At 40.3% G+C, this 25,594-nt stretch overlaps 2 protein-coding genes and 1 non-coding gene across 5 annotated transcripts in view; 2 read left to right on the top strand and 1 right to left on the bottom strand.

The window, feature by feature from the left end:
* The first annotated feature begins 1,130 nt into the window (after positions 1 to 1,130).
* On the top strand, positions 1,131 to 12,043 carry FAM8A1 (family with sequence similarity 8 member A1). The gene is made up of 5 exons (XM_010352726.2): positions 1,131 to 1,959; positions 3,358 to 3,478; positions 5,663 to 5,786; positions 6,643 to 6,782; positions 8,540 to 12,043. Exons 1-5 carry the CDS (start codon positions 1,251 to 1,253, stop codon positions 8,682 to 8,684), a joined length of 1,239 nt encoding a protein of 412 aa, XP_010351028.1. The 5' UTR covers positions 1,131 to 1,250; the 3' UTR covers positions 8,685 to 12,043.
* A 3,290-nt stretch (positions 12,044 to 15,333) lies between these two features.
* The window catches only part of NUP153 (nucleoporin 153), a 94,611-nt gene continuing 84,350 nt past the window's right edge, over positions 15,334 to 25,594 (bottom strand). For all 3 annotated transcript variants that reach the window (XM_030928447.1, XM_030928449.1, XM_030928448.1), the window contains 3 exons: positions 25,195 to 25,467; positions 17,123 to 17,291; positions 15,334 to 16,473 (listed from right to left, as the gene is read on the bottom strand). In XM_030928447.1, the coding sequence (XP_030784307.1) occupies positions 16,392 to 16,473; positions 17,123 to 17,291; positions 25,195 to 25,467 (524 nt within the window). In that variant the 3' untranslated portion in view covers positions 15,334 to 16,391. The remainder of the gene's footprint in view (positions 16,474 to 17,122; positions 17,292 to 25,194; positions 25,468 to 25,594) is intronic.
* On the top strand, positions 19,796 to 19,897 carry LOC115897106. Its single transcript, XR_004057051.1, has one exon. It is a non-coding gene; the product is annotated as a U6 spliceosomal RNA (small nuclear RNA).

Below are 25,594 nucleotides of genomic sequence, written 5' to 3'. Positions count from 1 at the left end.
CAGAAAGCCCAAGGAGAATCTAGACAGGCCTTGCTGGGCTTCCTGCCTGTTGGCGTTAGAGTGATTTTTGTCCAATCTTTTGCTATACGGCTGTCCATGCTTTGTTGAACCTGAGCATACAAATACACAATCTCCCTTGTTATCTTTGGGTCTTCATTCTGAAGGCTACCGTGTCACATAAAACGGTGATCAAATCAATGTCTATGTCTTCTCCCCTATTAACTGCCTCCTGTCAGTGACTTTCAGAGAACCTTCGGAGGGTGAAGTTTTCCCTTGGCCCGGACAGCATCATCATTAATATAATTAATAAATATTCCCACAGTATTTGGCCCTTGTATGTCCTTTGTATGGTGCTGGGGATACAATGACATATCGCTGCAGAGATTTTCAAATGTAAAAGAAGACGGATCATACTGATTTAAAAGCTGAATTCTGTCCTCACCCTGGAGCTAGTCTGCATTTATGAAAACTTACTTTCGACTGTGGTAGACACACACTTTCTACTCCAGCGGAACTGTGCCTTTCCTCAAATCTAGTCTCAAATTTAGGTGCCTTTTCATTTTCTGTTATGGAAAGGTCCTCAGCATATCCCAGGCTTTGGAGCCTTTTGTTAGCAGTCTAGCCCGTGCATAATTTCTCCTTCCTCTGAATTATATATAGCACCTTACTACTTATATTTTAATATATTTTCCTATGTCTCAGTGGTACCAATATATTAATATAGGTTCCAGTTTAGTTTGGTTTTTAATTTCTTATCTTCTAAGGGGATAGATGCGTTCTCTACCACCTTCTCGAGTACTAATGGTTAACTGGAATGGAGCACAAAACAACAGTCGCGGTTCTGCAACAGAAAAAGCTGCGGGGGCCCTGGGACCTGTCTCGGAAATGCTCCTCATCCATCTGCAGTTTCTCCCAGGACAACTAGGCCCAACCCCACGTGAATATACAGAGAGGCCTCGAGCCACAGACTTAAAGCCGTAAAAGGGAGGAGGCGACGGTCTCGTCCCAGTTACCTACATGCCAGCGACTACTAGGGCCTGAACCTGGGACTGCAGCCGCACCTCCCCGCCCTCCCTTCCCAGCTCCGCCCGGCGGCGGGCGACGCTCCTGAGGGGCGGGGCTTCCGCTTCCGGCGGGGGATTGTTGACGCCTGCGGCTGCTGCGGTGGCGACCGGGCTGTTCGGGAGGGGCTATTGAGGCAGGGAAACGGAGCAGTGACAGGTACCCCGGAGGGTGCTGCTGAGGTGACTATGGCCGAGGGGCACGAGGAAGCCCGAGGCCGCCCTCCCGGGCAGGACGATGGCGGAGGGGACCACGAGCTCGTCCCTTCCCTGAAAGGCCCTGCTACCACCGCCGTCCCATGCCCCCGCGACGACCCCCAAGCCGAACCCCAGGCCCCGGGTCGGCCCATAGCCCCGGGCCTCGCGGCCGCCGCCGCCGACGAATTGGATGCGCCGCGCGAGCTCAGGAAGCGCGGGGAGGCGGCCTCCGGCTCCAGTCCGGGGCTGCAGGAGCAGGCGGACTGCGAGGCGCCCGAAGCCGCGGCCCCGCGGGAGAGACCGGCGCGGCTCAGCGCCCGCGAGTACTCCCGGCAAGTGCACGAGTGGTTGTGGCAGTCCTACTGCGGCTACCTCACCTGGCACAGCGGCCTGGCCGCCTTCCCCGCCTACTGCAGCCCCCAGCCGTCCCCGCAGAGCTTCCCTTCGGGTGGCGCTCCTGTTCCCCAGGCCGCGGCGCCGCCGCCCCCGCAGCTAGGCTATTACAACCCCTTCTACTTCCTGAGCCCAGGGGCCATGGGGCCTGACCCGCGGACACCTGCCGGCATCAGCACCCCTGCTCCAGTCGCGGGCCTGGGACCCCGGGCTCCTCATGTGCAGGCGTCGATCCGGGCCACTCCAGTGTCGAGGGTAGGATCCGCAGCCCCTTCGCGAAGCCCGAGCGAGACCGGGCGACAGGCAGGTGAGAAGCGCGAGGTGGAGGCGGGGCAGAGTAGAATTGTCTTCGGGGACCTGTGGGGTGGAGCTGGCACGCTTTTTAGACCTGTAACTGCTGCTGCTACTCTAATTGACCATCCTGCCCGTGCACTAGCTATCGTTTGTCCAGGCCCTAAATTCCCAGAATGTACAAGGAGGCAATACGGTTTCATCGTCCTTTAGACCTGGCACTCCGAATTGATTCCTTTACTCGTGGGACTAGTTGTTTCTTCGTGAAAAGAAATTGCTCTTCAAACCATTCTCTTCCTTTGGTTTTCACGCTCTGCAGAGTGAGGTCCAAAGCTAAATTCGCAAATGGCAAACCCACTTTTGGAGGGGCTCGACTGGTAATGCTGGAAATTCTTCAGACATTGGCAACTTAGGACAGTGGAACTGACCAGATATGAAAGGAGATTGACATGGATACAAGTGGAGTTAGGAAGCTCGGGCTTATTGATCTTGTATATTGTGTAATTGTTTTTGCTTCTGTGTGTGAACTAGAATATTTTGAATTAGGTACACTTCTTAGTTTACTATTTAATCCATTAGTTAAGACTTTTCGTTTAGCCACAGATAGATGGGACAAGAACTAATAGATGCCTCTGATCCCAGTCAGAATTTAGGATGACAGACAGATACTCATTGGGTTTATTTTAAAGAAAGCAAAACAAACTAAAAAAAAATGAGGGGGGCGTTACAGGGATTTACTTTGTACTAATTGCCAATATTTAACCTTGATTTGCACTAAAAAATGTTTAATTTTTTTGTCACTTAGATGTGATCACCTGGATTCTCCTCATTAGAGTTCTAGTGAAATATATTGGATACCCTAATCGAATTTATCTGTGAAATCAGTTTTTTGGGGGGAAGTGGGTGGGGGGACAAGGTCTGCTTCTATCGCCCAACCTGGATAGTGCAGTGGCGCGATCTTGGCTCACTGCAACCTGTGCCTCCCAGGTTCCCTAGTAGCTGGGACTATAGGCACGCGCCACCACGCCCGGCTAATTTTTGTATTTTTTGTTGAGACGGAGTTTCGCCATGTTGGCAAGGGCCAGACTGGTCTGGAACTCCTGGTCTCAAGCAATCCGCCCGCCTCGGCCTTCCGAAGTGCTGAGTTTACAGACGTAAGTCACTGCGCCTGGCCGTGTGAAATCAATTTTTAAACGTTAAGGTGATGAAAGCAGACTTTTAAGTTCAGTAAATAGTGGAGTACTGTTATTCTGTTTTAGTAACACGGGTTCTTGGCGGAATCAATATTAATAGTTGCTGCAAGGTTATAAATATTGTTTTTTTAAGTTGTACCTTGACTTTCTTTACCAATTCATTACATGGCTTGTGTGAAATGATTCGTTTTTCCTAACTTTTTTTTTTTTTTAATTTACAGGCAGAGAATATGTTATTCCATCCTTGGCCCACAGATTTATGGCAGAGATGGTGGATTTCTTTATTCTCTTCTTTATAAAAGCAACCATTGTCTTAAGCATTATGCACCTCAGTGGGATAAAGTAAGTTGAGGAGATTTGCAGAAAGGTTTTAATTTCTACTGTTTAAAGATCTTGTTTTGTTACATTCTGTTTGTCTACATGTGATTATATTGACAATGGGCTTGTGAGTGTCATGATTTCTTTATAAGAGCTTTGTCAAATTTATTGTTTTCTTATTGATTTTAAGAAATATTTACAAAGGAAAAAAATAACTTACTGAATTCTATAAGATGTGTGGGAATCTCACCTATCAAAAATAGGTAAAAAGAGCCTCCAAACCTGCTTTGATTTTATTCACCTATTCTTTTAGGCCAGGAACTAATTTACCTCTCACTATCCTGTTCCCTCTTGCTATCTTGTGGAGTCTCTAAAGACAAAGGTATAAAGAGCTTTTGGTAGGTGAATTAATAATCAACTAGATGGCATTTCCAAATGGGATTTGCTTATACTGTGGGGCAAGTCCCAAGTGAACTTCAAATTGAGACATTTGAGTAATCCTTCCAGATTAACGATAATCGTAATAGCAGTTATCACTTCCTGAGTACTTTCTATATGCCATATATTGAGCTTGCTCACTTCTTTATATGGATTCTTATTTAATCTTAATACCAAGATGAAGTGTAGAGATTAATACCACCATTTTATAGAGTTGGAGATTTGGGTTTATGAAAAGTTGAGCACAGAACTTAAAATGTTACAAAGGTAGTAAATGACAGAGTCAAGATACAAACCTGTGCAGTCACATTTCAGGGTCCTTGCCAGAAACTTGTTACTGTGATTTCTCCCTGTCCCTCCCTCTCTCAGCCCACATCCAGTGAAATACCAACTCCTTTATGTTCGGTTTCCTGAATAGCTTTCAACCCCAGACCTCTTCACTGCCAGATCATTTTTCTTTTTTTGAGACAGGGTCTTGCTCTGTCACCCAGGCTGGAGTGCAGTAGTACCATCACGGCTCACTGCAGCCTTGATCTCCTGTGCCCAAGCTATACTCCCACCTCAGCCTCTCAAGGAGCTGGGACCACAGGTATGCCCCACTATGCCTAGCTAATTAAAACATTTTTTTTTTTTTTTTTCTTAGAGACGGGGTCTCCCTATGTTGCCCAGGCTAGTCTCAAACTCCTGTGCTCAAATGATCCTCCTGCCTCAGCTTCCCAAAGTGCTGAAATTACAAGCATGAGCCACTGCACCTGGCATTTTTTATCATCATTGCTTCTCCCTCCTCCAATTACTGTCATCTCTTGCTTGGATTATAGCAGAAGCCTTCTAGTGGTAACTCAGTCTCCTGTTTTATCTCAATCCAGTCTCTGATATAAAACCAAAGTGATCATAAATCCTGGTTGTGCTCCTTTCCTACCTTAAAACCCTTCAGTAGTTTCTCTTTTTAAAATTTTTATTATTTTTGTTTTTTTAGAGATGGGGTCTATGTTGCCCAGGTTGTTTTCAAAATCCTGGACTCAGACAATCCTCCCACCTCAGCCTCCGCAAGTGCTGGGATTACATGCGTGAGCCACCATGCTCGGCCCCTTCAGTGGTTTCTCTTTACCAGCAGGATAAAGTCTGAATTTCATCATGTGGTTTATACTCAGGAGGCTGTCTCAGCCTCCTGAGTAGGTGGGACTACAGGTGCATACCACCACACCCTGCCTTTATTTCTTAATCACTGCCACCTCTCACATTTAGTATATGAGCCACACCAAACTGCTTACAGCTTCTATCACATACTATCTTTCTCCCAGACTTTCTCTCCTGCTGTTCCCTCTTTCTGGAACATTATTCCCTCTTAGTCTAACTTCTCTTCATCCTTCAGGTCCTCATCTGTCTTTTCTGGGAAACCTTCACAAGGTTAAGTGTACCTGGTGTGTGTTTCCATAGTATCCTAGGTTCCCCATCACAGTACTCATCCCACTTTATTATTGCTGCTTATTTATTGTTCTGTTTTCTTTGCTAGGTTAGACCCTCCATGAAAGCAGGGACCATGTGAATTCATTCACCCTTATTTCCCAGGGGCTAGTACAGTGTCTGCTCATGATAATGCTACTTATTTATTGAATAAACTAATGAATGCTTTATGATACTAGATGGTTGGGAATCTAAAGATCGGTTTGGAATTTAAATTAAAATGTATGACTTACACTAATGAAAAAAAATCAGTGCTACTATTCTGGTAACTAATTCTTTATAACCCCAAAATATTATTTTGTATAGGGATATCTCTAAGTTTGCTATGCATTATATAATAGAAGAAATAGATGAAGACACATCAATGGAAGACTTGCAGAAAATGATGGTTGTGGCTCTTATATACAGATTATTAGTTTGTTTCTATGAGGTAAGCTACTGACTTCAGCAAGAATTAGTATTTAACAATCTAATTTTATGTTTTTACATTTAATTTTTTTGAGACAGGTCTCGCTCTGTTGCCCAGGCTGGAGTGCAGTGGTATGATCTTGGCTCACTGCAACCTCTGCCTCCTGAGTTCAAGTGATTCTCCTGTCTCAGCCTCCTGAGTAGGTGGGACTACAGGTGCATACCACCACACCCGGCTTATTTTTGTATTTTTAGTAGAGACAGGGTTTTGCCATGTAGGCCAGGCTGGTCTCAAACTCCCAGCCTCAGTGATCCGCCCACCTTGGCCTCCCAAAGTGCTAGGATTACAGGCATGAGCCACCGCACCCAGCCAACAATCTAAGTTTAGATTATCAGCCCAAGACAAAAAAGTAATAGAAATTTATAATCATTCATGTCTTTTCTGTATGTCTACTTTACTGTTTTTTTCCAAATTTTAACTAATCATTACGTAAAAACTTTTGAAAAAGAGACATTTTACAATTTCTTTGTAATATTTCTCAGTCTTAGAAATTCAAATAAAATTTCACTCATAGATTGTGGTCCAAAAATGTACTTGTAAATTGGTTGTGGAACTTCCAATGTAGTTTTCCGCAGAAACAACTTGCTACAAAGTGTAGTAGTCAGAGAAATATTACAGGAGACAGATATCTCATGGTATTGGACATGTTAGAGACCTACAGAAATGCATTAAGTTAAATAGTTAACTTTTGAGTATTCTGTGTAATTCTTTCAACTTGAAAAATTAGAACATGAAATAATACGGTAGGAAAAGTTTATCTTTAAAATTGGTATAGTTGAGCCAGTAAGTTATTTTAAAATCATCTTTCTTTCCTTAGATAATTTGCATTTGGGGAGCAGGTGGAGCTACCCCAGGGAAGTTCCTACTGGGGCTTCGAGTTGTGACATGTGATACATCAGTGCTTATTGCACCAAGTCGGGTTTTAGTGATTCCTTCCTCAAATGTGAGCATTACAACGTAAGTCCTTTTCTTAGCTTAATCTACTACATACTTATGAAAATAATGTGTTTTACAATATTGGGTTTTTTTCTTCATAGCATATAGATAAGCTTGTATTTATTAAGTTTAAAACAAAGTTTGAATATTTATTTCAGCTGTGTTACATGATTGTAGACCTCTTTTTACACCCTTTTACAGTATACATTTTCAAGATGATCTTTTTTTTTTTTTTTTTTTTGAGACAGAGTCTTGCTCTGTTGCCCAGGGTGGAGTGCAGTGGCGCAGTCTCGGCTCACTGCAAGCTCCGCCTCCCGGGTTCGAGCGATTCTCCTGCCTCAGCCTCCTGAGTAGGTGGGACTACAGGCACCTGCTACCACGCCTGGCTAATTTTTTGTATTTTTAGTAGAGACAGGGTTTCACTGTGTTAGCCCAGATGATCTCTATCTCCTGACCGCGTGATCCGCCTGCCTCGGCCTCCCAAAATGCTGGGATTATAGGCATGAGCCACTGTGCCCAGCCTCAAGATGATCATTTTGTGAATTATAAGTCACAATAAGAGGATGATTTGGGTGTTGATGCTGTATTAGTGCTCCATGACCAGCTTTATTATTCTCTGGATCTGTGGACATTAGGTCCGGTACTAATCTGCCTTGAGTCTCCATTTGGCCATACCTGTCATTATTCCATCTTGAATAGGCACTAAGAGTTTTGACAGCTATGCATTCGTGCATCTTTCTCCTGCTGTTAGGTGAGAGCTTGTAATACTGCAGTACTCAAGATTAACTGTTGGCATCTAGCGCTGGGGTAAGGTACAACCAGTGATAATGGAAATTATGGAGGTGAGTGGCTGGTAGTCAGTTGAGCCAAACAAGATAGTGGCTGCAATTTTTGCCAGAATGATTCAGAGCTGGATTGTTACATCAAGAAATATAAACAAGTGACTATAGAAACTTTGGTTTTGCCGTCTTCAAATTTTTCTTAAAATTCGGTAGTCATAAACCTACTTCTTTTAATAAGAGTCGGTAATGGCTAGTGTTTATTGAGTACTTTTTACCTACCTGCACTGTTAGTAACACTGCATGTGTATTAACTAATTTAATGCTAACAACCTCAGGATAGATACTATTGTTCCCTTTTTGCAGATGTGGATATGTGGAATACAACTAGTAATTGGTAGAAGATGGTTCTGAATTTAGTCTGGATTCATAGCCACTGTACTTTTCTGCAGCCCTTCAGTGCACTAAAAGGCAGAAATCTAACATAAGTAGGATAATGGTCCATTCTGAGTGATTGCTGAAAGCTTTTAAAAGCTTTGCTTAATCACTGGATCCCACAAAGGAAAATGCTGATTAAAGAACACACAGTACTTTAAAATGCAAGTTCTTTCTATAAGGTAGATAAATGGGACTACAGTAAGCCTACTCAGAAAATACTCAGAATTCATGTTCATTTCTTCTGAGAAAATACTAGAAAGCTCTGTAAACCCTTAGTTCAATATTCTGAGACATGTTTATTATTGCTTTTTATGTTCAAGTTCTAAGGTCTTTTATGTTGTTGAAGTCTTTAGAGTTTGATCATGATACATTGCTACTTGAAAATATATCAAAGATAAAAATTCTCTCAACTATACTTTGAATGAAAAAGACATTCCCTGTAGACTTTTGTAGAGAAGTATGATTGTGTTTTAAATGTCTGTTTTGAACTTGATGGGATACCATTAATCTATATGTGGTTTGATGTGTAACTTACCTGATATTTTTGTTTTAACATTTTAGGTCCACTATACGAGCTTTGATCAAGAATTTTTCGATTGCTTCTTTTTTCCCTGCTTTCATCACACTGCTGTTTTTTCAGCATAATCGAACAGCTTATGACATTGTAGCAGGAACCATTGTGGTAAAAAGAAATGGAGTCAGATGATGCCCCCCAAAGCCCTGATTTCCACACACTATACTGACAAGACTAAATTATGTATAAGGCCATCAGTATCCCTGGGTTATACACTAATTGATGATTTAGAAATTAAAGCAGTCACTCCAGTGTGATGCAGGTGACTACTCTGAAAGTATTGATTTTACTTGATTTTACTTGAATGCCAAAGAACTTTCCAGAAGAAAAAACCTATTAAATTCAAGTATTAAAATGTTTAGATCAAAAAGGCAAATGATTTTATAAACAATGGACAGTATATACTTTCTTAAGATCTAAGAATTTGCTGAAAGCATTTTCAGCTTTGAAATCTCCAAATGAAACTTTAAAATTTTGGTTTATCCCAAAATAATGGAAAATGTCCAGTTGTGTTTTGTAAACACCTGTGTAACTCATCTTTTAGTTTACACTTTCTGGGGAAATTGTCTTTGGTGTTTGGGTGAGGGAATGAGAACACAAATTGGATAATCCACTGTCTCCCATCCCAGGAGATCCGGTGAGTTGGCTGCAAGAGAAAGGGACAAGTGAGGCAGGCCTAGCAGTTCCCTTACCTGAAGTTTTCCAATCCATACTGCAGTTCCCTCTGGTAATGATGAAACTTTACAACTATTCTTAATGCTTGAACATGTATTTAGGGGCAAGTTTCTCATGATGATGAAAAAGTATTAAGTCACATTGCTTATGTTAATTGGTTTTTTTTAAAGGTAAGTTAGTGATTACTTTTAATGGTGGGGGAGTAAGTTTTCAGTGTAAATTGAACTTATAATTTTAACTTATAATTTTATGTGCAAGTGTTTTCAGTGCCCTGAATCAGACTATAAATATGTGGGGAGAAATCACCTCCATCAAACAGTTGCATATTTACTGTAGAAGTATTCCCAGTATATGTGCAGCATGAAGAAAGTATTAGTGCTTCTCAGTGTTCTCAATGAGTGTAAATTCTGTTTATATACAGCATATTCATACTACTTTCCTTATATTTTATATAGTTCCATGACTGTTGAAACATCAAGGAGTTAAAAAAACTTAGTAATTCATGATTAACTCTAAATACTATTAATAGCTTGCAAAATATTAGCAATTTTCCCGTTATGGACTATTCTCTCTAAAGCAAGGGAGACTATCATTCCCAGACATTATTCTAGGTTCTTTAAGCTCATTTTGGGTCTGCTCAAGTTTGGGGGGAAATGTTAAGCAAAGTGATACTGTGTGTATTGCCATTTTGCTTTATTCTTCTGTTGAAGCAGAATTGTGGGGTTTTATTCTGTGTGTGTGCTTTTCCTAGATGGCCCATTTAGCTGTGCTGAGATACACCTGTACTATTTATGGTTTGAGTTTTCATTTTTAGGTATTTTCTCCAGCTCTGACATCATTTTCCAAAGACACACTAAACTGCATTGCACAGTTCAAAAATTGATTACTTAAGGGATCAATCTAGGCAGTATTCATTCTTGGTCTTAAATTTAATAGCAAACACAGTACATGTCTATTATCACTATATTAATTTTCAAAGGTTTTTCTTTTACATTTAAAACTGTGACAACGGATATTCACATTTTATTATAGAAAGTCTATTAATAATTTTATTATAAAATTTCATAAACCATGTTTTTCAGAATAAGTTTATATCAAATCTAGCTTCCCAGAAACACTAATAGTTAAGTATGTCAATGTACTAAATAAAATCATTCACTTGCACCCATGGGGAAGAGTTAGTGTTACTGCCCTTCACAGTGAAAAAAAGAAGAAAAATCTTTCATTTTTAAAATTAGGAGATGTTACATAACTTGGCACTTTAGTAGGGTATGCACCAGCATTAGTTTATGCAACACTTTTGCCACTGGGGAATTCAAGTTGAACTGTCCCTCAATCATATAGGTCTGGAGTACATCTTTCATTCATAATTTCTGCTCAGATAATTGAATACTTTACCATCTAGGTCATTTTCATTTATACTATAAAACAAAAACAAACTAGTCCAGTTTAACTTTTTATACTTAGAATATTGCACATTTTCTATATATGAGTCATTCAGATCTCTGTAGGTTCAGTCAGATCCAACCATGGATTCAAGTTATTTACTATATAACCCTACAAAATACATAGAAATATTATTTGCCTTTATAATAGAACCCAAGAGTCTGTTTCAGTTTATGAATTCAGCATTTGTGCAGAGATTTTGATTCCCAAAGTTTGGGAAAAAGTGACAAAACAATGAGGGAAGAAGGAACCAGGCCTTAGTGCCACATATTTTTCTCTTGGGTTGTAAGGTAGTCTCCTGCTTTCCAGAACACTGTATTATATTTCACTTATAGACCTCATTTTCTGTGTCAAAGTATAATTCCCATGCTGAAGCTGTAGCCTAAAAAGGCAAAAGAAAGTTGTCTTCATTGTACAAACATATTCATCACTTTAACAAGGTAATAAGGGAACAAAATTTAGTATTCAAGCTGAGTGAGAATACCGTTTCAATGAGCATGTCCCTAAGATAAACCAGAATTGGCAGTTAATTTGGATGTTTAGAAAATCTGTTCCCACCAGTAAAATTATCGAATGGCTAATGCACCTTGAGAAAAATCTGGCATACTGAATAACATTTATGTGGGAGCCAAGAGCTGAGTAAGCCTTACCTTTAGACTACTCTGTGACTACAGAAATAAAGCCAGCACTTTTTGAACTAATAAGCCTTCACTTGTCAGTATCATAAAGAGTATTGCCCAACTGAACTTTGCTCCCACTGGTTCAGGAGTTATTTTTGCCTAAGCACTCACCTTCCGATTTTACCCAAGCATATAGGGTAGAAAAAAATGCATTATATTTGGGAGCTACTTCACCCAAATTACAAAATGAGTCAGTGTTTTTAGTTTCAAGTGTTAGTAAAAGGATTTGTTCCCTTCAGTGACTTGAGTGTTTTAGTTATGCATTCTAGCAAAGGAAGGGTAGAAAGGAATTGAAAACTAATTTACACTAGTTGCTACTTGGGAATAAAGGGCTTTTTGAGGGAGGTATGGATATTAAATGTTTTCATTATGTACTTATCCCTATTAAAACAGGCAGTTGTTTCTTTGAATATGCCTAAATAACAGTATTCCTAAAATCTGACAAGTAACATGTCAATTACTTGATATTCCTTGTCTCCAGTACCACAGGCCACTCTTGACATCCCATGCTTGCCTGGATAAAGTTCCCATTTCAAACAGTGTACATATTTCTTTGCAGTTCATTATAGTAAGGCTTGATCTGTCAACAGTATCTTGATGGCCCACCTATAAATAAAATTCAGCGTTCTATTTTTAATAATTTGTACGCCACCAATTTGTATTGTCTCAATAAATACTTAGTCATCAATGTATCTGTATTTTGTCTGTTTAAGATGGTTCGCTCTGGAATTTCTTGCTTAGGGAGTCATTGCTTCTAAATACAGCTTTTCCAGTGGGTTTAGCAGTAAACTAGAATGCTTTCAGAAATAGAGATCTATGAAAAAAAGAATCGTCCATCTTTAGGGACGATTTAGCAGGCACACTCACAAGTTACCTATACATGAATTAAGCTTACTATTAAACTAATCCAGTCCTTCAAGAGCTGTTAACCATCATAACCACCACACAAGTCTCATCTGGGCAATTTAAACCCAGTTCTGACCTTAAAAGCCTTTTCTGTTCTTTTATGAACAGGTCCAGCGAGAAAGGGCAGGAAGCAAAACAACAGGTTCCTCACTCAGCAAGGGCAAAGGATAAACTAACAGATGGTTCAAGTCCTGTAGACAATGTGTTGCTGTTATGAGCCTAGCCACAAACTTAATGTTTTGGAACTACAGTGGATTTTTGAGACAAGGTTACAAAAGGATATGAAGTCTCTGACTGAGGTGGTCATACAGCTGATGCATGTAGCTAGGCCTACTACCCCCACTTTCTCAATTTTACTAGACCAAATTTGTCAGTTTCCATTAAATGTACCGGCCAAAAAACCTTTATAAAATTTCCATTGTATTTTACTTTTCCAAAGTAAAATAATACTTTTCAATTAAAAAGTTATTCACAGGCTTAACCAGCATATGGCCTGGTTATATGTTGTTAAAATCAGTTCAATAATTTCAAATAATTAGATGAAACAAGTAATTTCAGAGGAGAATTTGTAACAAGTATTAGTAGGCGGCTTAAAGACATTTTTCAGTGGTCTGAAATGTACCTTTTTCTTAATGCCCGGAATTGTAATTACTCAAAACACTTTACTTACAAAGTGACACCCCCAAACCTCAGTGCATCAGTCAGCCAGGTGCTTATTTGATGATACAGACTTTTGGACCCCATCTGGACCCAGTCAGTTTCTGGTGATGGGGTCCTAGGAACATGTATTTGACATACCCTGCCAAATACTACTAACGGTACATTCAGTGAGCCACCAGTCCTCTGGTCAACCAAATTGTAAAAACACCTACCTAATTATTCAATTAAAGTTTCTGAACATGACTTTCCTCCCTTCAGATGATTTTTCATTAAAAAAAATTCCTGGCTGGGCTCGGTAGCTCGCACCTGTAATTCCAGCACATTGGAAGGCAAGAGGATCGGATATTGAGTCCGTCTCTACAAAAAATAAAAAACTTAGCATGGTGGCACACACCTGTAGTCCCCAGCTACTCTGGAGACTGAGGCAGGAAGATTGCTCGAGCTGAGGAGTTGAGGGATGCAGTGAGCTATGATCGCACCACTGCATTCCAGCCTGGATGACAGAGGGAGACCCTGTCAATCCATTTTCATTACTCATTGGCCCAGCATGAGAAGTATGGGCTTTCATTACTTTCTTTCCAACATTTGTTTTCCCTGCTATCCACAAATATCCTCAATTTTCACTTGTGTATGCAGCATACAACCCAAACCAAGGTCGGGCATGTGGCTCACGCCTGTTAATCCCAGCACTTTGGGAGGCCAAAGTGGGCAGATCGCGAGCGAGGTCAGGAGGTTGAGACCAGCCTGGCCAATATGGCGAAACCCTGTCTCTACTAAAAATACAAAAATTAGCCAGGTGTCGTGGAGCACACCTGTAGTCCCAGCTCCTCGGGAGACTGAGGCAGGAAAATCACTTGAACCCAAGAGGCGGAGGTTCCCAAGAATTAAAGTAGTCAGACTGGAAAAAGCCCAAAGTTCTGAATGCAGTCCTATAGACTTCTCAGGTTGGGGGCTAAAGATTCCATTTTTAACATAAACCAGACTAAGTATGGTTTCGGTGACTTTTTATTTAAAGAGTACTAAATAAAAGTAAACATTATTTCTAGCAATTTTTAGAGAAAAGCAGAATGCTTCAGCCATAGGGGCTTAGAGAATGGCTAAGAACTAACCTACAAAGTTTAAGAATTAACTTCTCTGCAGTAAGACACAATTCCCAGTTACCTCTTCCAGTATTCATCGCCACATTTGGCCTCCTGAACAGGTGTCAAATGTATACTGCTAAGAAAGCGAAATTTCTACCCCCAACCAGCATTTGATGTACTAACACATCTCAAGTAAGAAAAATACCTTGAATTCTAAATTTAAACTGCAAACAGGCCAAGCGCGGTGGCTCACGACTGTAATCCCAGCACTTTGGGAGCCCGAGGCGGGTAGATCATGAGGTCAAGAGTTCAAGACCAGACTGGCCAACCTGGTAAAACCCTGTCTCTACTGAAAATACAGACACAAAAATTAGCCAGCCGTGGTGGCGGGCACCTGTAACCGCAGCTACTCAGGAGGCTGAGGCAGGAGAATTGCTTGAACTGAGGCGGCAGAGGTTGCAGTGAACCGAGACTGCACCACTGCACTCCAGCCTGGGTGACACAGCAAGACTCCATCTTGGAAAAAAAGAAACTCCAACCAACCAGAAGTTCAGCAAATTAAAACTGAACACAATTCAAATAACTGTACATTCAAACTGAAAAATAAAATTACCAAACATTGTTCCAAGAGCTCTTTTATGGACCACAGGAGTCCAGTTTAAAAAAAAAAAAAAGAATGCAGTAAAATAATACAAAAGAAAGTGCAGCTGACCCTTGAACAATGCAGGTTTGAACTGTGAACCCACTTATCATGGCCTTTTTTTTTTTTGCTTTTTTTTTTTTTTTTTACCCAACCAAACACAGATCAAAAGCACAGTATTCATGGGATATAAAACCTGTACATTCAGAGGGTTGGCTCAGGTTCTGCAGGGTCCACTGCTGGACTTGAGTATGCGTGAATTTGTGGATTTTGGTATGGGGGCGGGGGATTTGGGTGGGGAGTGTGGTTCTGGGAACAATTTCTTCTGCACATACCAAGAAACAACTAGTTTTTGTGTATGTATCTCCAAGAATTTTAATAAACACTATCCAGTAACTTACCAAGGAAGATAGAAGCACAAAGAGAAATGAATTGTGCATGTTTATTTTCAACTTTTAAAAAAGGTATGTAAGTCGATGTGCAAATTAGGCATGATTCATAGCACCAGGCAAGAAGTAGGGTACGGGTAACCTTCTATATGTTGTGCCTTCAGATACTTTCCCTTTCTCTTAGGAGTTGTCTAAATCACGTCAATGTATTCTTCTAATGAGACACTGTTAACCTTTATTTTAAAAAGTCCCATCCCAATAATACTGTGTGCCTTCATTATGAGGTAAAACTAGAACAAAAAGTATGTCATAATTTTTTATTGATGGCATTTATCCCATGGTTTATCATGTTAATTATACTGTAATAAACATGGCTTTAATATTAAACTTTTCCTTATTATCCAAAGTCACCACAGTCCATTTTAGTAAATATAAAAATATATGCTTAATACTTTGTACAATACTGGTTTTTGGTCCAAACAAAACTGGATCAGAAAAGCCAATAAATTCAACTTTAAGAATCCCCAATTTTTTTTAAAGATTTCCAAATGGATTTAGGCAACTTTGAATAATGGGATTTACATAATAAAATCTGAGACAAGACTAAACAAACAACAAAAAAATCTCTAACACAAAATTCAAATTTCAAGTTCACAGATTTATGTTATGCCAAAAAAGTACAGAAACAAAATTGTATTTACACAAGTTTCATAATAAAATAATGAAAAAGGCAAGACAGGTGATAGAAGAATGAAAATATAGAAATAGCATATAATTATTAAATGGAGAATGAACTAGATCTAACAAGTCCTTAGCACGGACCATTCTTTAATCAGGCTTCCTCTATCAGAAAAGTTTAGTGCACAATACACCCAACTCACTCACTTCACACATACACCAGCACAAACTCAGCAGAGAAATCATCCGTTTCAACATTCTCTAATCTATACAGAATTCTAATCTATACAGAATTCCTCAGATATAATTACAATTTCAACGCGTTCTGTAAACGCTTATCAGCACACATAATGGTGTAGACAAAGAGGTTCTATACAAAGCCATTCGCCGTGCAGGCTCCATTCCTGGGTACAGCCAGACTATGTCAAATCAGTGAATAATCTGCTGGATCATAAAATATTTTTGCTGAAGAATCAGTCACCAGTCTAGCTATTATATTTTTTAAAAAGGGTGGGTGAGGCAGGTTGGGGCTTCTGTAACGAAAAAGAAAGGAGGAAAATTCCAAAATTAAAGAAGTCCTTAGGCAGATCTGACTTCAGATAACCCCAGCACAAAGTACAATCCAGTATCTGAAAGCAGGGCACCAGCTGTTGTTAAAATTGCGTGTAACACCAATGTGACCTTTATTTCCTGCGTCTAACAGCAGTCTTTATCTTCCGACCAGAGACTGAAGTTCCAGAAGAGAACACATTTTTCCCATTTGACCTGTGAAAAATAAAAACTTCATAATGTGACATGATGCTCTGAGCAAAATTTCCAAATGCCAACATTTACCATGAGCAGCAGAAGGGGGGGGGGGGGGGGAGTAGACTCACGTTGTTATGTACATTTTCTGCTATACCTAACACACACGCTACTGCTAGTTTTTTCTCAAACTGTAATACAATCTTCCAGAATTGTAGTATGGTAAATTTATGTTGGAGAACATATTTAATTTTACCCAAACCATACTGAATCTTGATGACTTTTTTTTTTTTTTTTTTTTTTGAGACGGAGTCTCGCTCTATCGCCCAGGCTGGGGTGCAGTGGCTGGATCTCAGCTCACTGCAAGCTCTGCCTCCCGGGTTTACGCCATTCTCCCGCCTCAGCCTCCCGAGTAGCTGGGACTACAGGCGTCCGCCACCTCGCCCGGCTAGTTTTTTGTATTTTTAGTAGAGACGGGGTTTCACGGTGTTAGCCAGGATGGTCTCGATCTCCTGACCTCGTGATCCACCCGTCTCGGCCTCCCAAAGTGCTGGGATTACAGGCTTGAGCCACCGCGCCCGGCCTTCTTGATGACTTTTAAAAACAAAACATATACATGCACATACCCTTACCAATGTAAATTCTCCATTTCAATAAAAAATTCTCTTACCCCACTGTAAATGCTGCTGGCGACTGGTTAAATGGAAAGCCCCCCGAGCCTGAAGGCTGGGCTGAGGCTGCAGGTGTGCTAGAATTTGCACCAAATGTGAACACTCCTGATGGATTGTTGTTTGTGAAGTTGAAATTTGTAGTGCTGCTGCCAAACTGGAAAACCGAACCTACAATAGTTGAAGCAGAAATACTTCATTAGGGCAAAATGATAGGGTTTTTTGAAGGGATGGAGTCTCACTCTGTTGCCCAGGCTGGAGTGCAGAGGCACAATCTTGGCTCACTGCAACCTTCGCCTCCCGGGTTCAAGCGAGTCCCCTGCCTCAGCCTCCCCAGTAGCTGGGACTACAGGTGAGTGCCACCATGCCTGGCTTATTTTTTGTATTTTAGTAGAGATGGGGTTTCACCATAGTCTCAATCTCCTGACCTCGTGATCCGCCCACCTCGGCCTCCCAAAGTGCTGGGATTACAGGCGTAAGCCACCGTGCCCGGCTGCAAAACGACAGGTTTTTAAATTAATGACTCTGACCTCTACGTATAAAAACATGCAAAGAGTTAAAATATTTTGGTCTTTTAATCTAAAGAAAACTATTTTCTCCACTGACACATAGTACTCACTTGACACCTCCAACAAATCACACAACTTACCTATGACCAAGGGGAAAAGGGCAGCCTGGACTTCTGGTTAAAGATAGTGAAATCAACAAATACATTTAGCTCTATCTTCTTTGAAAAGTGCATTAAAACAACAACAAGGGATTTTTACAAAGATAGAGAGGTGATAACAGCAACAAAGGTTTAGAAGCTAGAAGGCTGACCAGAGGTGATACTGAACTAGCAGCAGGGAAAGAACAGAAGCAATTGCATTTATACCAAACATAACCAAAATGTTCAGGTTTCAGATACCTACGGAAGAGAGGATGTCGTGGGAATTTTAGGGAAAAAAAAAAAAAAAAAAAAGGTTGGCAGAGTATCTGATTAGAAGCAGATACCCAGGATCAATCCCTCCCCACACCAAGATGGTAATTATCAGTGGGTGCAGTGACTCATGCCTGTAATCCTAGCACTTTGGGAGGCCGAGGCAGGTGGATTGCTTGAGCCCAGGAGTTTGAGACCAACCTAGGCAACATGGTGAGACCCAATCTCTATAAGAATTTTTTAAAAATCAGCCAGGCATACTGGCGTGCACCTGTAATCCCAGCTACTCAGGAGGCTGAGGTGGGAAGATCTCTTGAGCCTAGGAGGTCGAGGATGCAGTGTGCCCTGACTTTGCCACTGCCCTCCAGCCTGGGCAACAGAGTGAGACTCTATCTCAAAAGGAAAAGAAAAAAAAAAAAAAGATGGTAATTCTCCTTTTCCACCCCACCAAAACAGAAGTTCAGTCTTTTAGTCTTTGTAGAAGTGTCTGGACTGAGAAACACCACATACAGTTAAGGGCAATAATATCATTTTGAAAACGGGAATTAAGAGTAGGTCAATATTCACTAAATACCGAGTGTTCCAGCCATCTTCCCAATCTTAGCTCCCAGAACACTGGCAAATAAATGGAAGTTCCCTGATACCCTCCAAGCAGGAGACTGGATGCATCTTCTTTGGGGAATCTGACAAACTGAGTGGAAAGAACAAAGGATACTAACATCCAAATTTTCCCAAGTAAAATAAAGCTAGATAAACCAGATAAATCTACAATGAAATTCGAGATCCATAAGCCCTGTCAATGTAGAAAGGATTTAAGTGGTATTTATGTGTCCTACACCCATTAAAAACTACAGGTAGCCAAGGAGAACCAGACATTTGAACAACTCTGAGACAAAAATAATAAAAGCAATTTTGGGAAAACTGACTCAGCAAAGAAAACTTTAAGGAGAAAAATCTGAATTCAGTATCTTTAAAGAATACTTCATCCACTGGCAGTTGGGTGGGGTGGAGGTGGGGGGAACCCAGAGGGGCATAAAAAGGAAACATCCAGAAAATGAAAAAGAATACTTAAAAATTAAAGAAATAGTGGAAGTTAAAATCTCAACAGAACAGGTAATGAAGGATAAATTTCTGAAAGTATGACACGAAGACAAAAGGTAAGAAGGAAAGGAAGGATGAGGCGACAAAATCTTCAAATAAGTAATTCAGGAAAATTCCCCAAAATGGAAGTTCACAAAAGAGCATGCTGCACTCCCTACACAAAGGATAAAAACGAACCCACATCAAGACACATCCTGATGTATCAGAACAACGGAGGCAAAAGAGGACAGTCTAACAATTCCAGAAAGAAGCAACAGGCCAAAGAGCAAAGATCAAGACTTCAGGCAACTCTGGAAGCCAGAAAGGTCTACAATGGAGAAAGGCCTTTGAAATTATAAAAATGATTTCCAATCTACATCTATATTCAATCAAAATCTTACCAAACATGGGGTGAGAATAAAGATCCTTGCAGACATGTATGGCCTCAAAATGTTCATCCCTGAACCCTCAAGAATCGCTGGAAGATGTGCGGTATCAGCAAAAAAGGGAGTAACAGGGAACACATGACACCCAGGAAATGGGTTCTTACATGAAGCTAAAAGGAATCTCCAAAAGAATGGTAAAAAGAGGTTTCCCAAGAGTACAGTTAAACAGTAAGCCAAGAAAGCCTGGTAGGAGGAACAGGTTAAAAGACCCTGTGAGAAAAGTTCTTTCAGTGCTTGCTTCAGCAGCACATACCCAAAACTTGAACAAAGAAGATTAGCATGGCCCCCTGCACAAAGATGACACCCAAATTCGTGAAGTGTTCTATATTTTTAAATTAGAAAATACTGATGAAAGAAATTAAAGAGAACACAAACAAATGTAAAGACAACCTATATTCATGGATCAGGAGAACTATTATTGTTAAAATGGCCATACTCCTCAAAGCAATCTATGGATTCAATGCAATCCCTACCAAAACTACCAATGACATTCTTCATAGAAACAGAAACATATCTGGCCAGGCGCTGTGGCTCATGCCTATAATCCTAGCACTTTGGGAGGCCAAGGCGGGTGGGTGGATCACTTGATGTCAGGAATGCGAGACCTGCCTGGCCAACATGGCGAAACCCTGTCCCTACCAAAAATACAAAACTTAGTCCGGCGTGGTGGTGTGCACCTGTAATCCCAGCAACCCAGGAAGCTGAGGCAGGAGAATCGCTGGAACCTGGGAGGCAGAGGCTGCAATGAGCCGAGACTGAGCCACTATACTCCAGCCTGGGCGACATAGCAAGACTCCGTGGAGAAGACTGTTGAGGGAAGGGGAAAGAGAAGGGGTAGGGGAGGGAAGGAGAGAGAGAAGAGAAAAGAAAGAGAAACAAATCCTAAAATTCATATGGAACCACAAGAGTCCAAATAGCTAAAGCAATCCTGAGCAAAAAGAAAAAATCTGAGGTATACTATCTGCCTTCAAAATACACTACACAAAGCTGTACTTACCATATATAGCTATATGAGACTGGTATAAAAAGACACAGACCAATGGAATAGAATAGAGAATTCAGAAACAAATCCACATATTTACAGCCAACTGATTTTCGACAAAGATGACAAGAACACGTATTGGGAAAAGGATACTCTCTTTAGTAAATGGTGCTTGGAAAACTGGAGATCCATATGCAGAATGAAACTAGACTCCTACTTCTCATCCTATATAAAAATCAACTCAAAATGGATTACACTTAAGTGTAAGACATGAGACTACAAAACTCCTAGAAGAAAACATAGGGAGAAATGCTCTAGAACAGACCATAGGTCTAAGCCAAGCTTGTCCAACCCAGAGGCCGCATGTAGCCCAGGATGGCTTTGAATGCTGCCCAACACAAATTCATAAACTTTCTTAAAACACTGAGATTTTTTTTGTTTGAAATTTTCTTTTTTAGCTCATCAACTATTGTTTGTTAGTGTTAATGTGTTTTATGTTTGGCCGAAGACAATAATTCGTCCAAAGTGGCCCATGGAAGCCAAAAGATTGGACCCCCCCTGGCCTAGGCAAAGATTTTATGGCTAAGACATCAAAAGCACAGGCAACAAAAAAATAGACGAGAGGGACTATATTAAACTGAAAAGCTTCTGCAAGGCAAAAGCAGCAATCAACAGAGTGAAAAATCTGTTGAAAGGGAAAAAATGTTTGCTAACTATTCATCCAACAGGGAACTAATATCCAGAATACACAACGAGCTCAAAGGACTCAACAGCAAAACAAAAAACAAACAACCCAAATAATCCCACTGAAAAGTGGGCAAAGGATCTGAATAGACATTTCTTAAAACACAACACACAAATGGCCAATACACCTGAAAAAATGCTCAACATCACTATCATAAGGGAAATGCAAATCAAAACCACAATGAGGTAGCATTTCACCCATTAGAATGGCTACTATCAAAAGGACAAAAATTAACAAATGCTGGCAATGAAATGGAAACTTACACTGTTGGTATGAATGTAAATTAGTATAACCATATGGAAAGCAGTATGGAAATTTCTCAAAAAATCTAAAAATAGAATCACCTTATGATCCAGCAATCCCACTACTTATTTATCCAAAGAAAAGGAAATCAGTATATCAAACAGATACCTGTACCCAATGTTCAGTGCAGCACTATTCACAACAGCCAAGATATGGAATCAATCTAAGTGTACATCAACAGATGAACAGCTACAGAAAATGTGATTTGATAAACAGTGAAATACTATTTGGTCATTAAAAGAAAATAAAATCTTGTCATTTACTACAACATCTATGGCACTGAAGGACATTATGTTAGGTGAAATAGGTCAGGCACAAAGACAAACATTCAATGTTCTCACTCATACATAGGAACTTAAAAAAAGTTGATCTCATAAAGGTAGAGAACAGAATGATGGTTCAGAGGCTTGGTTGGGGTGGTGGTAGGAAAGGAAGGTGGTTAATGAATACAAACATAAGGCCAGATAGTAGGAATAAATTCTAGTATTTGAGAGCACAGTAAACAATAATTTATTGTATATTTCAAAATAGCTAGAAGAGAAGATCTGAAATATTCCCGACACAAAGAAATGATGAATGCTCAAGGTGATGGATAATCCTAAAAGCCCTAATTTGATTATTATACATTGTATGTAACAAAATAACACATATCAGTTTTTAAAAATGAAAAACTTTAAAATATGGTTTTCATTTTTATCAAAAATGCTTCCGGATTATTACTAAAACTACATTTCTATGTATGACAAAATGAATGCTTTGTTTTCTGTGGGAATGACCTTTACTAGACTTTGTAGTATGGCTTTTTTTTTTTTTTTTGGATAGTTATGCTGCTACCCAGAGCCTAGAATTTTCTAACACCTTGGTTGGGCACAGTAGCTCACACCTATAATCCTAGCACTTTAGGAGGCTGAGGTGGGTGGACTGCTTGGGCTCGGGATTTCGAGACCAGCCTGGATAACATGGCAAAACCCCATCTCTACAAACCACGAACCACTCCAAAAATAAACAGATGGGTGTAGTGGTGGTATCTGCCTGTAGTCCCAGCTTCTTGGTGGGCTCAGGCAGGAGGATGGCTTGAGCCCAGCAGGTTGAGGCAGTAGTGAGCTGAGATTCTACCACTGTACTCCAGTCTGTGGGTGCAAGGTAAGACCCTGTCTCAAAACATTTTTTAAAAATTTAAAAAAAGGATTCTCTAACATCTTTACTATCCAGGTCTACTTTGTTATAGAACTGAGAACCTTCACCCTAAAATGCTGTCCTTTCCCAAGTTTTAACAACAGTGTGACGCTAATTTTTAGGGCCTTTGTAGCCTTGTCTCAATTCTTTAACTGGAAGAAAGATCTCCCTAAAATTGACTTTTTCTTTGTATTTAGTTTATAAAATTGATTGCTCTTTAAATTAAAAAAATTAACAAAGAGAGGAAGTCAATAATGTCAGAGAAACAAAATTCTGTATAGGATAGAAAGTTACAGTATACCATATGGCTCAGCAATAATCAGCATTTCCATAATCTGAATCCTGATCTAACCATATACCGTCTCTATATCATGAAGACAGAGGAAAGACTGGACGTGGTGGCTCATGCCTGTAATCCCAGCACTTTGGGAGGCTGAGGTGGGCGGATCATGAGGTCAGGAGATCGAGACCATCCTGGCTAACATGGTGAAACCCCGTCTCTACTAAAAATACAAAAAATCAGCCAGGTGTGGTGGCGGATGCCTGTAGTCCCAGCTACTTGGGAGGATGAGGCAGGAGAACCACTTGAACCCAGGAGGCGGAGGTTGCAGTGAGCGCCACTGCACTCCAGCCTGGGTGACAGAGCAAGATTCCGTCTTTAAAAAAAACATAAAAAAAGAAGACGACAGAGAAAAATGTTAACTGTGTGAAAGAAATCGAAACTTTCCAATTTCATATTAGAGGAAAAAATCCTGATCAAAATGGTTAGTATATACCAGAAAACAGGAGAAATTTTAGTATGTACATTAACTGACAAAGTACCAATAACCAGAATACATAAAGAACTTTTACAAACCCATATGCAAAAGCCAAACTGAAAAATGGCCAAAAAAAAAAAAAACAACAACACTTTTTAAAAAGAATTCACACACATGAGAAATCAAATAGAAGCCACATATAAGAACTCATACACTATTGTAGTAGGGTATGAACTGGCAGAATCCAACAGGAAAAGTATGTATTGTCTTCTAGTATAAGATATACAAACCTTTTAATTCAGCAATCCCATGCCACTGTATATACTCTAGAAAAACTCTAGAAAAACATATATACTCTAGAAAAACATACTTATGTGCACCAAGGTACATATATAAGAATGTGCAGAGTAGCATTTCCTAGTTGTTAAAAACAACTGAAACATACGTCAACAGTAAATAGATAAACTGCAGTACATTCATACAATGATTTACTCTATGGCAATGACAATAAACAAACCATATGCAAAACATGGATGACCCTTAGAAACCTTAGAGCGAAAGAGTCAAGAATCAAAAGATTGCATACAGTAATGTTTCATTTATATATAAAAGCAAGCAAAACTACATTTTCTAGGGATGCATATATTGGCCAATAAATGCAGTAATAAAACTCAAAGAGCAGCGATTACCATAAAAGACAAAGCGGTGGTCATCATTAGAGTGGAGAAAGAGAGGAGTGTTTTCAAAAACAGATGTATGAGGGGCTCCCAGGTGGTTATTATATAGCATTTGCTTTAATATTACACTGTTCACTTATATTTTACACCCCTTTCTACAAGTTATATTTCACAATTAGAAAAAAATCAACAATTTTAAGAAAATACAGGATTATAATACAGTTTGATTAGTCCTATTTAAATATGTAGGTCAAATGGAAAGGCTGGTATCATCAGTAAATAGGAAGTGTCATGAGACAACTCAGCAGGACTGCCTCAGGAGAGAGCACTGGACCTGGGGTAACTTCCTGATGTGAATCCAATCATGAATAGGATCAGAAAATGCACTTCAAAGCTAGCCTTGGGAGCCCAAAAATTCAGAGTTGAGAAGAAACCAGACTGAATGAATCTCATACTTAAGTCAGAGTAAAAATTAACACTTTAAAATACATTACTACCTTAAAAAGTTGTAAGTCTGTGAAATCTGGGAATGTTGTTTACATATAAATCCAACTATATTACCTCTCTATTCCGCCAAGTACAAGAGATAATTTTTTCCCCCGAGTCGGAGTCTCGCACTGTTGCTCAGGCTGGAGTGCAGTGGCACGATCTTGGCTCACTGCAACCTCTGCCTCCCGGGTTCACGCCATTCTCCTGCCTCAGCCTCCAGAGTAGCTGGGACTACAGGCGCCTGCCACCATGCCCGGCTCATTTTTCATATTTTTAGTAGAGACGGGGTTTCACCATGTTAGCCAGGATGGTCTCGATCTCCTGACCTCATGATCCGCCCGCCTCGGCCTCCCAAAGTGCTGGGATTACGGCGTGAGCCACCATGCCCAGCCAAGAGGTAATTTTAAAATTAGACATACAAATGGTTTCCAAGCTCAAAGGAAAATATTTTAAGACATACAAAACCCATACAGATACAACAGCATCACAGCACACTTACTGGAATTAGGAGTTGTTCCAGAGCCAAACGCAGACTGACTAGGTTGCTGTCCAAACACAGGGGGCTGACTACTGCTTGACACTGTCCCAAAAGTAGGTGGTGCAGGCTGAGAACCACTGGAAAATAATGCTGTGGAAGATGATATAGATCCAAAGCCTGGGGGATTGGGCTGGCTGGCACCTTGACTTTGTCCAAATGTTGGGGTCTGGTTAGCACCAAATGCTGGACTGGCAGATGGTGCTGAAGGTGCAGTTCCAAATACGAAGGAGGATCCTGGAGGCCCAAAGACACTTAAGTCACCATGGTGGCTAATGTCAGATTATCCTCAAGAAATTTCTGTAAACCCACAAGCAAATGTCAAGCTTCTTTTCAGATTCTTACCTTGTTAACCAAATTCCAT

The sequence above is a fragment of the Rhinopithecus roxellana genome, chromosome 4, assembly GCF_007565055.1.
Source record: "Rhinopithecus roxellana isolate Shanxi Qingling chromosome 4, ASM756505v1, whole genome shotgun sequence".
Taxonomy (NCBI): Eukaryota; Metazoa; Chordata; class Mammalia; order Primates; family Cercopithecidae; genus Rhinopithecus; species Rhinopithecus roxellana.
This window is presented reverse-complemented; position numbering and strand designations above follow the sequence as displayed.

Excerpts from the sequence above, each read along its gene's own strand:
- FAM8A1 (XM_010352726.2), top strand. The coding sequence starts at position 1,251 with ATGGCCGAGGGGCACGAGGAAGCCCGAGGCCGCCCTCCCGGGCAGGAC. Across the intron at positions 3,479-5,662 it reads ATGCACCTCAGTGGGATAAA|GGATATCTCTAAGTTTGCTA; the intron begins GTAAGTTGAGGA and ends TATTTTGTATAG. Across the intron at positions 6,783-8,539 it reads TCAAATGTGAGCATTACAAC|GTCCACTATACGAGCTTTGA; the intron begins GTAAGTCCTTTT and ends TTAACATTTTAG.